General features: G+C 63.9%; 1 protein-coding gene across 2 annotated transcripts in view; it reads left to right on the top strand.

Moving 5' to 3' along the window:
- Positions 1-14,577, top strand: part of GRM4 (glutamate metabotropic receptor 4) — an 84,896-nt gene that overhangs the window by 22,535 nt on the left and 47,784 nt on the right. For both annotated transcript variants that reach the window (XM_062187445.1, XM_062187444.1), the window contains exon 2: positions 10,016-10,232. In XM_062187445.1, coding sequence (XP_062043429.1) covers positions 10,016-10,232 — 217 coding nt within the window. The remainder of the gene's footprint in view (positions 1-10,015; positions 10,233-14,577) is intronic.

Below are 14,577 nucleotides of genomic sequence, written 5' to 3'. Positions count from 1 at the left end.
GTGGTGGCAGAGAGCGGGGTCTTCCCATGGTGACCGCAGAGGTCATGACAATGGACGTGGAGGCAGGGGCATCCCTGGGGGGAGGGGGCGGGGGAGCTACAGGAGCCCAGAGACCTTGGAGGGATGGGCTTGGTCCAGAGCGGGACAGGAGGTCGGTGTTGGGGAGCCTGCTGCCCTTGGCTTGGTCTTTGGTGGGCTTGGCAGGCGTGGGTCACGAGGAGGGAGATCACTGGGCGGGTCCTGCTTCTCTCCGTCTCTGTAGACACGGCCAGCACGGCCGCCGGCACCTCCCTGGCGCACCAGCACAGCGGCCATCCCAGAGCGGGCAGCAGCCAGGCCGGGAGAGAAGCCCCGGCAGGCATCCCCTGCAGGCGCGGTGCGCAGCAGTGTCAGCCGCCAGCTCGGCCGCTGGGCCCAATGGGGCAGTGCTCCCGGGCTGGCACCCCCCAGCCTGCCTTGTGGCCTCGGCCAAATTGCTGCCGTTGGCCTGCCCATTCTGGGATGGTTGCATCTTGACTTATTTATTTGTAAGGCAGAGAGATGGAGAGAGAAAGAGGAAGAGAGGTCCCCTCTGCTGGTTCACGCCCCAGATGTCTGTCATGTCCAGGGTTGGGCTAAGACTGAAGCCTGGGGCTGGGGAAGCAGTCCAGGTCTCCTGCCCGTGGTGGCAGGGACCCCGCCTGCTGCTCCCAGGATCTGCATCTGTGGGAAGCCGGAGTCAGGCACTGGAGCCAGGTACCGAACCCAGGCCCTCTAGCGTGAGAGCTGGGTGTCTTACCTGCCAGGCTAAATGTTCCCCACCCCTCCACCTCCAAACTGCTTAGAAGCAGAACCTCCCCCAACAGACTCCTGTAGAGAAACCTCTGTGTGTGTGTGTGTGTGTGTGTGTGTGTGTGAGAGAGAGAGAGAGAGAGAGAGAGAGAGAGAGACTCAGCCAGGAGCAGGCTGCTGCCCAGGTGCACCCCTTTGTAGATGGCCTGCAGATGGGAGCTTTGGTGTCAGGCTCTGTCCCAAGTCCTTGCTTCTTAGCAGTGAGCCGGGCACAGGTGCTGGTCCTCTAGGGACTGATGCTCCAGTGGGAGGCAGAGAATCATCAACAGGACACATGAGTGAAACACGTGGTGATAAGGGGGAACAGCAGGTGCAAAGGCCCTGCGGCAGCCTCCTTTCTGGTCTGTTGTGGGTTGTGTGTGTGTGGGGGGTGTGATTGTGGGGGGAGGCCAGCGGGGAGGGGAGGGGCTGTTGTCCCAGCCCAGCCAGAGTTGCTGTGTGGCAGTGGTGGAGGGGGGGAGTCGTGGCAGAGGCTGGGTCTGTTTTCCAGGTGGAGCTGACGATCTTTGCCCTAAATAAGGAAGAGGAAGACACACTCAGTGCTTTGGCCAAGCGGCGGGGAGGGCAGAGCTGCAGTCGCCTGGCTGGCGGCTGCTGCACAATCCCCCCCTTTGGGACCCGCTGTTTGTGAGGTGCCCGTTCGATGGCCGGGAGAGCCGGCAGTGGGGTGGGAGCCTGGAGTCCAGGGAATGGCCTCAGTTGTTTCACTTGGCAGCAGGTGCCACCGTGAGAATCTAGGCCGTTGGCAGCCGTGCCCCAAGGGTGAGAGGGGAGAGACGGTGTAGCAGTGAGCCTGGGTTGCAGATGGAGGCTGGGCGAGCAGAGCGGACCCAGGGGGCCCTGCCAGGGAGGAGCTGAGTGGGGTTCAAGTGCTCCCGCAGGTTCCAGTGCCACTGTGGGGCAGGCAGGCGCGATGGGGAGCCCCCAGCCATGGCACTGCAGCTCGGCGGCGTGGCCCCACCGGCTTGGCTGCACCTGCCTTCCGCCCTGGTTTCTGGCTGCCCTCTTCACCGGGGCTCAGGCCCTGTTCTCCGGCGGAAGCGCCCAGACTCCCTCTGGGGCCTCCTCCCTGCCGGCCAGGCTGCCAGCCTGCCGGTGTGGCCTGGCTGTGATATAAATTCTGCGGAGTGATGATGATGTGACTTTTATCGGCTCATGTGTTCAATAATGTTAATACATCCCATTATATCATATTATATTAATACAGCGCAATATATCACACACGGCGCAGCACATTAACTTGGCCGGGGAGAGCGCTGGGCAGACAGCGTGGCTAACTCTCCCTCAGCCCTGGCTACAGCCCCATGGCGGGCTCAGTGTCTGCCAAGTGGGCAACAGGACACCCTCTGGGTCTTGTGCGCTGCTCTTGGGGCTCCTCCCTCCATCCTTTCCCATGAGTGCGGCAGGGGCCATTAAACTCCCATGGAACAGATGCAGAAGCCCGGTTCAGAGATGCCCAGGGGGTGTGGTGGGGAGAGGCCTGGAGCAAGGATCGGCTGCTTTCCGGGTGCAGGACGGGAGGGCAGGGGGCGGGAGGTTGGCCACGAATAGCGGATGGGCTCACAAGTGCTGCACCAGGCAGACTTGGGTCCAGATCGTGCTGTGTGGTCCTGTCTCCGGATCCTCTTGGTGAAGCTGATAAATCGTGTTCGCTTCCTGGGGTTCTCCAGTGAGAAATGAATGGGATGATCCTTGGGGAGCACGGACAGAGCACAGAGTTGGGAGGTCATCCAGTGGTGGCCACCTGTCCCGTGGGCATCACAGCTGGCACTTGGGCAGCCTCTGCCTGCTTCCACCGGCCCAGCCCATCGTCAGCTTGGCCCCTGGGTGCTGCAGGCACAGACCAGGCTTGGCTCTGCCCTCAGACAGGCTGGGTGGACGGCCGAGCCTAGCGCAGGGTGACCCTGGGCAAGTTCCTTGCCCTCTGAATGCAGTGGCTTGTTTGGAAGCGAGGGGCTCAGGCTGTGGCGAAGCCCAGCAGGCGAGGGTTTGTGCTGGTGACGGCTGGGGCCAGAGCTCACAATAGCAACCTGGGAATGGCAGCTAACACCCGCCCTCACCCCCCAAGCTTGTACCGTCGTCCCTTCTCCTGGGTGACCCTGGCAGTGAGGTTGACACAGCCTAGGTGGCTCCCAGCTGTCAGATGAGCAGATGAGGCTCGCAAGGGAAGCGGCTTGGCCAGGGTCACACAGCCTGGGCCCTGTGGCGGCTCCCCGAGCACCCTTACCTGCCCCCTGCTCGGTGCCTTCTGCCCTTGGGCCCCCCCAGCCCCTGCCAGCCACGCTGGCCTCTGGTGGCCCCCCCTGCTGCTCACTCCCTGCCTTTCAGGGGTGGGGGTCGGGCGGGTGGCTTTGTCCCCGGGCGCCCAGGAGAACGCAGTGTGTTCCAAAGGGCTCGACAAGGGAGTGAGTGAAGAGCCTTCCGGGGAAATATTTGCTCAAAGGCCTGGTGCCTGCATCTGTCTGGTTCTCTCCAGGAAAACATGATTCAGGCCTGGAAATGCATGCACGTCTCCTGCTGGTTGTGTGAGAGGTGGGCGGGCTAGGCAGGGGTCGGCGGCGGCCCGGGGCAGCCCCCGAGGGCGCAGCCTTGCTGGGGGCACCAGATGCAGCAGGCCCCCGGAGGGGACAGAGGTGGCGGGGCTCGGACCACCTCCCATCACTGCAGTGAGGCCCCGTCTCCCCCGCCCAGGGAGTCAGAACCCGCTGCCCAGCGGCTGTATGGCCTTGGCCAGGCCGGAGGCGCTGAGCTTCCGTTTCCTCCCCGGTGTGAGGGCTGTGGCTGCTTAGGGTTTGTCGCACAGACGGCCGTGCAGAGGCACGGGAGGGCCCCAGCGCTCACTGGGCACAGCACAAACCCGGGGGCCCTGAGCTGAGAAGGAAGCAAGGCGGAGCTGTGTGCTCCAAAGCGAGCATTAGGGGCCCAGTTAAAGTGAGGGCCAGGGGGCCGTGGTGCCTTAGAGGCCCCTCTGAGCCGAGCCTGGAAGGGGAAGGTTGGGGGGCAGCTGGTCACATGCCTTTGTGGGCAGGGAGTGGGGACAGCCAATGCCAAGGCCCCGAGGCAGCGTGCCTGCTGCATTCCAGGTGTGGCAAGGTGGTGTGGCTGGAGCCGTCAGTGATACCAGCATGGGCGTGGGGAGAGATGAGGTCTGTGTGTGACAGGGTCAGGTGCTGGTCATTGCGGCAGAATTGGCCAGGGCTGTGCTGGGAAGGGCATTGCATTAGCGCCCAGCAGGGGCTCCCCCAACAGGGCTAGTCCGTGCATTTCGCCGGAAGTTGGGGGGGATCCACCCACCCGAAATGCCCCAGTCTTTCTGGCTGCAGGCTGTTTTGCTATGTGATGGCAAGAGAAAGCGAGGCCCTGACCTGGGCCCCGGGAGACGCCGGCAGGTGAAGGGCCATACACCCCAGCTGTGCTGGGGGCCTTGGGGAGAGGAGTCTGGGGCCGTGAGCCCACCCCCTGCCCCAGCAGCCTGGTGTGGGGTTGGGGCTCCTAATTAAAAGCTTGCATCCAAAGGCCTGACGATGGAATGTCTAATTAAATCAATTCCATCTCGTCTGGGAGATAGAGGTTTGCATATGATAAGCATGAAATTAATAATTATGTTTAGAAATTAGCTGTTGCTCAAAGTAGGGCCATTTATACAACCCTCAGGGGCCCTGGCCCCCACCTCTGCCCGCCCCTTGGTGGTGGAGACAGATGGGCCGCTTCAGCTCCTGCTGTAGTGTGACCGCCAGGAGTGAGCGTGGGGGGAGACTGACTCCTCGCCATGCTGCTGCCCAGGCTCCTGCCCCGCGGCGGTGGGGTGGGCAGCCCCTTGCCACTGGAGCTCTGCTGTGTGACCACAGGAAGTTACTTAGCCTCTCTGTGTCTCCATTTCGGAAACGTAGGCCTGCTTCCCAGGATTATTGTAAGACTGAAGGTGCAGAGGTGTGCAAGCCGCTTAGGACAGTTCCTGGTGCATGGTCAGCTCTGTGTTAGCTTTTATGGTGTGTGTGTGCGTGTGTGTGTGCGCGCGCATGCACATTCAATCCAGCTCATTCCAAACTGGCCTGTGGTGGGTGTGCACCTGACCTGCCCAGGCGCTTGGTGGAGATGAGTAAGAATCATTCTGGCTGACCCGGAGCTAGGGTGGAAGTCTGCTTGCTGGTGGCCTGGAGGAGTGTGACCGTGGCCCTCGCCAGGGTGGCTGAGAGCCCTGCCCCTCCCTCCTCAGGGGCCCGGCTGGCTGGGGCCGAGGCAGTCACTAAGGCTGAGGGTCTCGGAAGTGACGGGCATTTTCTGCCCGAAGCCCATTGGCCAGAGCATCTCAGGTGGCCCACCCAACCTCCAAGGGCCCAGAGCAGAGATTTTACAGGTGCCCATGGAGGCAGAGCGCCGCAGTGTTTGGTGGCCACGTTAGCCACGTATGTGTGTTCTTTTTTTTTTCTGAATATTTATTTATTTATTTGAAAGTCACAGTTACACACAGAGAGAAGGAGAGGCAGAGAAAGAGAGGGAGAGGGAGGGAGGGAGGGAGGGAGAGAGAGAGAGAAGTCTTCCATCCGCTGGTTCACTCCCCAATTAGCCGCAAGGGTCGGAGCTGTGCCAATCCAAAGCCAGGAGCCAGGAGCTTCCTCCAGGTCTCCCACGTGGGTGCAGGGGCCCAAGGATTTGGGCCATCTTCCACTGCTTTCCCAGGCCATAGCAGAGAGCTGGATCGGAAGTGGAGCAGCCGGGACTCAAACCAGGGCCATATGGGATGCTGGCACTGCAGGCGGTGGCTTTACCTGCTACGCCACAGCACTGGCCCCATGTATGTATGTTCTTACCTCTCTGTGCCATAACACCAACCCCCTCCCTCCTTTGAAAAAGATTTACTTACTTATTTGAAAGGCAGACTTAGAGAGAGAGAGAGCTCTGATCTGCTGGTTCACTCCGCAGGGCTGGGCCAGGCTGAAGCCAGGCGCCTGCAGCTCCGTGCGGGCCTCCCACGTGGGTGCAGGGGCCCAGGCTTTGGAGCTGAGCTCTGCTGCTTTGTCAGGTGCATTAGCAGGGGGCTGATTGGGAGCGGAGCAGCCGGAATAAGAGCTGGTGCTCACAGGGGACGGCGGCGTCGTGGGCGGGGTTGTTGGCTTATGCTTGTTTCTGTTCCCACTTCCACGAAGGCAGGGGTTTGTCTCCAGCGTGTTCACCCCAGTGCCCACAGTCGCGCAAAGGCAGGATGGATTCCCAGGCAACAGCTGAGTGCGTGGACTGCTGAGTGACAGGACAGAGTCCCTGGGGGTGGGAGGCTGCTGCCCCAGGAGCGGCTGAGCCCAGGGGGCCACACGGGCCTGTGTGCAGACTTCCCTGTCCTTTGGGATGCTGTTTGCTGCTTGCACACTCCGACATGCACTCCCGGTCACAGTGGGGGACACCAGGCCCCCTGTGTAAGAGGAGGGGGCCGTGTGACAGAGCAGAGGAGGGGACAGAGCAGGGCAGGCCGACCACCCTGGCAGAGCAGGGCTGCCACCCTAGCCGGCTCAGCTCCCAGGAAGAAGGCTGAGACTGAGCTGGGCCACGCAGGGCCCCGGCGGACTGACTGCATGGGGCTGTAGGCTGGCTGGCCCAGGGCACTCGGGCACGGCTGCTGTGTGTTAGCAGGGTAGAGTAGGGAGGCCTGGTTGTGGCAGGCTGCGGGCTTGCCCCTACAAACTCCTCACCTGACCTCCTGTCCCCCCATATGGAATCTCCGTGCTGCCTGGTAGACCCCTGGTCGCACCTCCCTGGGCAGCCCAGCCTGGCCCCAGCTCCGTCCCCTTGTCAGCCCCGTGGCCCTGGGCTGCCCTCTCCCCCCACCCCTCGCCTACCTGCTGTCCTCAGGGCCGTAGCTCTGGCTCCTGAGGGTGTTTGTGTCTGCGACCCCAGCCCTGGCCACCGCGCTGCTCCCTGCTTACCAGGATGGGGCCTGCGGTGTGCCGGCCCTCATGGGAGGTGCACCTGCCCCAGTCCTGCCGAGCTTGGGGAAGGCTGCGGGGAGGGCAGTGGCTGCCCTGAGCGTGGCCCCTCTTGCTCCTCCAGGGCCCTGGTGTCTGCAGCGAAGGCTGGCTGGGGAGGGGTGTGCGGGCGGGCCGGTGCCGGCAGGGTCGGGGCAGGCCACCCTCTCCCGCTCTGCACTTGCTCTGAGCCTGAGAGCGTTGCTGCCTTTTATCTGTGAAGGAAGCCGCTGATGCTGGGAGCCGGGCTCGGGCGAGGGAGGGCAGGGAGCCGGCAGCTGTCCCTGGGGGCCTGCAGGGTCCCTGGCGTCCTGGGTGAGAGGGGCTGCCTCTGGGCAGGCGGGATCCTGAGAGCTGTCTGCATTGGGCCAGGCCGGGCTGGCGGCCGGAGGTGGCTGCGGGGTACCGGCCTCAGTCTGTGGCTGCCTGGTCTGGCCTGGGGGAGGGACAGAAAGGGCTGAGTCAGCAGCGAGGGCAGGCGGGGCCCAGGTCCGGAACGGAGGACGAGCCCAGGGGGCTGGGCAACTCGGCCAGCACCTGGCTTCTGGCGTCTCCTGACTGGGATGCTTAGGGGGCACTTGGATCTCCTAGGGCCTCGGTTTCGTCATCTGCAAAATGGGCACTGTGGCCCGGGTGCCACCTCCCTCTCTAGGACACCTGGGCCCCCGTGTGCCTTGATCCATGCGTCCGCTCTGTTGTTTCCATGGTTACTTGATAGAGAAGGGAATGGAGGCCCAGCGAAGTCACTTACTTGTCCCAGGCTGCTCAGCTGAAGGGCCAGGCAGTGTTGTGCAGCCCTGGGCAGGCTGGCTCCTGGGTCCTTGGGGGCCCCCATGCTGTGCCCAGCATGAAGGAGGAGGAGGGCGGGCCAGTGCTTTCCACGGTAAAGCTCCCCGGGGTTTCCGGGCCGGGGGACAGTTGCGATGGCTGGGCACTAGGCGCGGGGCAGGCCAACCCTCTACGGGTCAGGGTTGCAGCCCTCACTGCCCCCCGGCACTTCTGAGCAGAGGCTGTGGGTGCGCTGGGGGCCTCTGAGACGCCGGGAAGATCCCTCAGCCTTTGCCTCCCCTTTCCTCTCTCGATGGCGGGGCATGCGGGCCAGCTGCTCTCCGGGGTCCTTGGATTCTGCAGGTCTGGGAGCGGGTGACCCAGAGCCAGCTGTGGGCATCTGGCACGCCACCTGCACGCCTGCTGGCCAGGTGGGCTCGGCCTGAGGACAGATCCAGGCTCTGAGTATGTGCGGGCACGTGCACAGTTGTATACACAGCGCTCACACGGGCATCCACACTCGTGTCGGCGGCCCTTGGCGTGTGCCGCTTCCTCTGCTGAAATGCTTGCCCTCTCGTGCCCCTGGGGCTCCCTCCTGGGCCTCCTCTGTCCTCTCCTTTTCCTGGCTCCTCATCCCCATCCCATGGCTTGTTCCCTCGAGCCCCTCGGGGGCAGGTGTCGGGTCAGCCGGTCCCAGAGCTGAGAACTTCCCTGGCAGGCTGTGGTGTGCAGTGGATGGATGCGCTCAGGGCACACTCCAGCACGCGTGCGCATGCACACACACACACAGGCAGCTGTGCCTAGTGCCATCTCCTCTGCTGCCCAAGCCTAGAAGGAAGCAGCTTTTGTCGTTTGCCATGGGTCATGGGAAGAGGAAGGGAAAGGGAGGAGAGGGAGAGAGAGGAGGGGAGAGAAAGAAAGGAGAGAGAGGGAGATCTACTCATACACACACACACACACACTCACACACTCACACACTCACACACACACCAGCCCCGGTCGCTCACCCATTATGTAAGCCGGAGACTCTGCGGGGTGTCAGCTGCCAACACACTGGGTGTCGTTCAGGATCTCACCACCTGCCCCTCCCCAGGTGGCATTGCTGGAATGCAGAGTGTTGGCTGCTGTCCGGGGTGGCGTGAGTCTGGTTCACCTCTGTGTGTCTGTCTGTGGCCTGTGGAATTGTAGCAGCCGGCACCATATGCCTGAGCTTGGTGCTGTGGGAGACTGAGCAGACTCGGGGGGGACAAGGGCTCAGGAAGGGCTGCCTGGAGGAGAGGACATTTGAGCCGGGCCTTGATATGCAGGGAGGATTTGGATGTGGGGAGACGAGGTCATGGGCCCTGGGGCAGAGAGGAGGAAGCGGACAGACAGATGGACCCCGTGCAGGCCACCTGGGCCAGGCAGGGCTGGGCAGGTGCTGTGGGGTCTACCGGCTCTTGCCCTGGGTGGCGGGACGTGAGTGCGGTGTTCCAGCGCCTGGAGTGGTATGGAGGTGCACAGCAGGTGCACAGCAGGTGCTCTGTGTTGGGCGATGGAAGGAGGAGGCAGAGAGGAGCAGCTGGCGTTGGGGCGGGCACGGCTGCCTCCCTGCCCTTCTGCTGCGGCTGGGAGAGGAGCGCTCGGAGGAGAATGTAAATCGAGTGTCCCCTCCCTCTGCGCCGGGCTGCAGAGACGTCACAGCCCCACCTGGCCAGGTTGTCACAGTCACCCGCTGGGACACAGATGAGGCCCCTCGGGACAGCCCCCTGCCCTCCTTGCCCTGCCTGCACTCTGGGTTGGGGCCTTGGGGAGCCTGTTCCTTGTTTGCAGGTGTCCCCGTGACAATGACAATGACAGCGGTGTGACTGGAGAGAGCTGGGGATGGGACCCTGCCTCTCTGGCCCTGGGACACTGGCTGTAGAGACAGGGAACTTGTTGGAGGATACCCCACCTGCAGCTTCCTGGGCTGTGGGGGTGGGGGAGGTCTGCTGGGTGGTGACAAAGGGGCTGCCTGGGGATGGACTGCATCCCCACCCTGGCCCCCAGACTCCTGGGCTGGGCCCTTCCAGGTGAAGGCACCCCGCAGCTCTTGGTGTGTGTGCACTTGTGCGCATGTGTGTGCATTGTGTGCATATAGTGTGTGTGTGGTTGGGGGTGTCTCCATGTCCCAGGGCCCTGCAAGGCCGGTTCGGCTGGGAGACTTCCTGGAGGAGGAGGAGGAGGCCAGGTGCTGTCTGTCCAGCCAGCCCTTTCTCCCCTGATGCCAGCCTCGCCCTGTGGGGATAGACGGGACCCAGGAGGGCGGGGCCTCAGTCTCCTCCTCTGTTGGGTGGGGCTGGGGCCTGTCCTGCCCACACCAAGAGTTCTGACCCAGGGCGGGAGGAGGCAGAACCCCGGGGGGAGGGGCAGGCTCTGAGGACGGCGGGAGGTTGGTGTGTAGGGGCGCCAGACCCCATCAGCACCCCTCTCGCCCCCAGATCCCCCAGATCAGCTACGCCTCCACAGCCCCCGACCTGAGTGACAACAGCCGCTACGACTTCTTCTCCCGCGTGGTGCCTTCGGACACATACCAGGCCCAGGCCATGGTGGACATCGTCCGCGCCCTCAAGTGGAACTACGTGTCCACGCTGGCCTCTGAGGGCAGCTATGGCGAGAGTGGCGTGGAAGCCTTCATCCAGAAGTCCCGCGAGGACGGTGAGTCGGGGGCCCAGCCGCAGGCTCGCTTGGTTGAGTGGGGCCCAGAGCTGCGGGCCCTGCTGCCCAGGGCGGCCGCTCATGGGCCCCTGTCTCTTCTTGGAGTGCTGGGGTTTGGCCATGGCCTTGCCACACGCTGGGTGACTCCTGTGGGCGGGGGATGTGCGGGCTGGTAGATGGTGTGCGGACGAAGGCCCGGGGACCTTCCGCGTTCTGGTGGGTAAGGGCCAGAGGACAGTTGATGTCCTCGCAGGCAGGGGAAGGGAAGTGGCGTGGGGGGCCTTCCTTTAGCGGCTGTCACGGGCCCAGGAGGCATGCCATCTGCTGGACAGGTTCTTGGGATGGGGAACGTGGAGTCCCTAAGACCGAGCTGCCTGGGGAGGGGTGAGGGGTGGAGGGGCGGACCCTGGTGGGTGGAGGAGGGGCAGGAACCCTGCATACATGGTACCACCTTCCCCACTAAGCCCTGGCACGACCTCAGACGTCCAGTGCCAAGCTTAGGTGTCCCCAGCGGTGGCGGCTGTGAGACAGCAGAGTTTATACCTTCGTGGGCATCACCCACAGCCTGCAGGGCCCTGGGGCCTGGCCCCTGGCTGGGTCCGAGGGGAAGGTGGGGCTGAGGGGCAATGTGCTTGGGCTGTGGGGGGGGGAGGACTCCCCCTTGGCTGTAGCAGGCCCAGGGGGCGCGGCTGGGGGAAGCTGCAGGGCACAGGGTGGCGCCCCGCCCCCTCCTGCCTCTCCCTAATGGCTCTGCGGGCACCCTCGACCTTGGGGAGGCGCCTGTAGGTTTACACCCGCGTGGCCCCAGAGCTGTAATTGCTTTCCTAAGGACCGCGGTGTGTCCAGAAGCCGGCACCGGTAGCACCCTGCAGGCATAATCTTGCCATAAATCTTGGCTAAGCCCCTTTAATTGTGCAGCTGAAGCTGCTCCGGTGCCAGCAGCCTGGTGGAGGGGGTGGTGGCGGCAGCAGGAAGTGGGGCAGAGCTGACTGACGGCCGTAGCCCCAGCAGCCGGCAGGCAGGGGTGAGCAGGGTGCCGCTCGCACCTCCAGGAAGGCTGGCGGGCACCCTGGGACCCCGGGTGACAGCACCAGAGCCAGGGGCCACGGTTGCCCTCCCTCCGGCTGCCCGCATGGCCTTTCCTCCCAGGCACCTCCCCCCTGGGCTGCACACACACCCTGCACGGCCCCCACCGGCTGCTCCCCTGCTCAGCGCCTCCCCAGCGCAGGCCACGGCCTTTACTGTTTCAGGCATGATTGCTGCAGGACTTGGGGTTGGAAGTCAGGGTCCTGGCATTCGGCCCTTACCCTAAGGCCCCCCAGCGCCCTCCCAAGATGCCCAGCACCTGCTGTCCTGGATGAGCCCCCTGCCCCTGGAGAGGAAGCCGAGGCACAGAGAGGCCATGGAAAAATGGGCACAGGTCCTGCGGCTCGCACGTTAGAGGTGGAGCAGGCACTGGAGCCTGGGTGTCTCAGCCATCTCTGTATCCGTCTCCTCCCTCTCCTCCCCAGCTCCTGTGCGAGTGCTGGGGCGCGTGCACACACACACACACGCACGCACACTCACACACACACTCACACACTCACACACACGGACCTGAAGGGTGGGAGGGCAGGGGGCCCGGTGGGGTCTGCGCGAGTCATTGTGTGCATGTTTTCCAGCACCCAGTCAGGTGTTGGGGAGTTGGAAAAAATAAAGTTTACAAAAGGACCTCGCGATCTAGAAAAGCAAGAGAAGTGGCCACTGTGCCAGGGTCCCCGGTCCTCCGCGGCCACCTGTGCCAGCTGCGGCAGCCCCAGGGCCTGGCTGGGCCGCCCCCGGATCTGGGCAACGAGGCCGCCTCGCCCCCTGCCCTAAATGAGATTTGATTTGGAGGCCTGTCCTCAGGCCCGGGAAAAGAAAAGGGGAGAGAAAGCCGCGCTGCAGCTGGCCAAATTGAAATCAGAATTGAGCGGCTGTAGAAAGAGGCCGCTGTAGCTTGTAGCCTAATCCCTGTGAAAGATTAAAGATGTCTTTGGCCGTATATTGTATTGATTCGTCCTCTGAAGTATAAATCATCGGTGAGCTGCTCGGAGGAGTGCCAGGGAGGGGAGGGGCGGGCGCTCGGCCGGCCGGCTGGGGTGTGCACCGGAGTTGCGAGAGTTAGGCCTGGGTGCCTACTGTGTGCCGACCCTCAGAGGAGCATCATTCTGACGGCTTGGTAGATGGGGAAACTGAGGCAGGCTGGGGTACTTTGCCGACAACCGGGATGTGGAGGAGCTGGGAGGGGAACCTGGTTCTGTCCTCCAGGTGGGGGGCTCCTAGGTGCTGCCTGGCCATTGACACTGAACTAGAGGAAGCCCAGCCCCCCTTAGCAAGTGCCACCCCCCACCCGTCTCATTCATGTTCTGGGCAGTCCTGAGGCTCTTGACTGAGCCCTGCCTGTCCCAGGCATCCCTTCGGCTGTTACAGGGCCTGATGACCGCTCTGTGGGGCCGGGCATTTTGTCTCTGTTCTGCAGATGAAGAACCGGGGCTCAGAGAGGTGTGCTGGCTGGCTTAGCGTCCCACAGTGAGGTCCCAGGAGTGGCTGCGTGGGCTAAGAGGTCAGGCTCTGTCTGGGCCACTCCTAGGAAAGGCACTGAACCCCTCTGGGCTCACTGTTGTCAGAATGAAACAGGCTGTTGGCACCCAGAGGTGGGCACGCGGGGTGCACGCTGGAGGGTGAGCATTTAGGGTCTGCTGCCTGGGTCCCAGCTGCCCTGGGGCCCGGCCACTCCCGGGGCTGACCTGGCGAGACCTGGCTGAGGCTGTGTGTGCGTGCAGGGCGGGGGCGAGGGACAGACCGCATGAGCCCAGGCCAGCCTACTTCTTACAGGCAGGCACGGTGTCTTCCGGGGGCGGCCAGGGCAGCACAGGTGCACGTGGGGAGGGCTGCATTTCGGGACACGAGGCTGGCAGGCCTGCCCCCGTAGGGTGTCTGGGCACCCTGCAGTGTGTCTGGGCCTGTGTGCTTGTGGATGTGTGTGTGTGTCTGGGCGGGCGGGGGTGCGGGTAACCGTATCACATACACGTGCTCACGCCGACTCCCTGCAGAGGCCGAGGCGGAGTTCGCCCCTGCAGCGGCCGCGGAGCCGGGCTGGGATTAGACATGCAGAGCAGGCCCCGCCTGGGCTCTGGAGATAAGGCCAGTGAGTCACCCCAGGTGGGAGGGCAGGAGGCGGGGGGCGGCACCCATGTGGCGGTGCCCGCTGTTGCCTCCCACCCCGCGTCCTGGGCACTCTCGGGGGTTGGGGTCTGGAGCATCCGCTTCGCCAGCCCACAGTCTTTTGGAATCCACGGGGCCTGTCGTGAGCCTGCACAGTGCCCCCCACTGCACAGAAGAGGAAAACCAAGGCTCGGGCGCCGGCCTCAGGCCACGTGGACGCATCAAGGGTTGGCCCTCGTCCCTGGCCGGCCTGTCTGTGCTTCCCCTGCACTGACTCCTCAGCTCCCTTGCCCTGAGGCCACACAGAGGCTCACTAACCGCCCTGAGGCCACACACCTGGCAGCTGGCGAGGCGGCTCCGTATCCAGCAGATGTCTCCCAGCCACTGAGCTGCACCACCTGTGGTACGTGCGGCAGGAAGAACACGGGTCGGCTTCTGGCTGGGGCCTCTCCTGTGGGGTCCCCTGCGACTCTGGCTCTGGTCCTCTCTGGGGGACAAACCGGCCCCTGCCCCGGGATGGGGGAGGGAGAGCCAGATGACCTCTGTGAGCGAGGCAGAGGGCGCTAGGGAGACTCAGGCCTGGTCCCTGGAGGACGCCCATTGATATTCCGGAGACGCGGGTGAGTCGGCTGCAGCTCCGGCTCCCGGCTCCCGGGCTGAGCGGCAGACTCGCATTCAGATGCCTCTGTCAGCGCAGCCCTGCCGCCGGCACTGACCCGGTCCCGGGAAGGAGACCCTGGGCAGGCAGTGGGAAGCGGCCCCTCATCCAGTGGGATGAGTGACACTCTTGGGCCTGTCTTCCGCGGCTGCACAGGGTGCACCTGCCTGCTGAGCCGCTCTGAATGGGGGCAGGGCTTGGCCAGCTGGAAGGAGCTGTGTCACCCAGAGGGCCTGGCACTGCTGCTGCTTCTGGGGAGCCAGCGAGGGGACGATGGCCCAGGACGCCCCTCTCCCCCAGGATCCAGAAATGCCTCCCCTTTCTACTGCTCCCCCTCGCCTCTCTGCCCTCAACCCCTTCCACTCCCCTCTTCCGCCTCTGCTCAAACCACACCAGCCTCCTCACGAGTCCTCCATGTGCTACCCATGAGCTCGTCTCAGGGCCTTTGCACTGGCTCTTCTCACTGGGGGGATGCCCGTGTGGCCTCCATCCTCAGTGCAT

Source organism: Lepus europaeus, chromosome 3 (genome assembly GCF_033115175.1).
Source record: "Lepus europaeus isolate LE1 chromosome 3, mLepTim1.pri, whole genome shotgun sequence".
NCBI lineage: Eukaryota > Metazoa > Chordata > Mammalia > Lagomorpha > Leporidae > Lepus > Lepus europaeus.
Note: the sequence above shows the minus strand (reverse complement) of the source record. Positions and strands in the feature narration are given on the sequence as shown.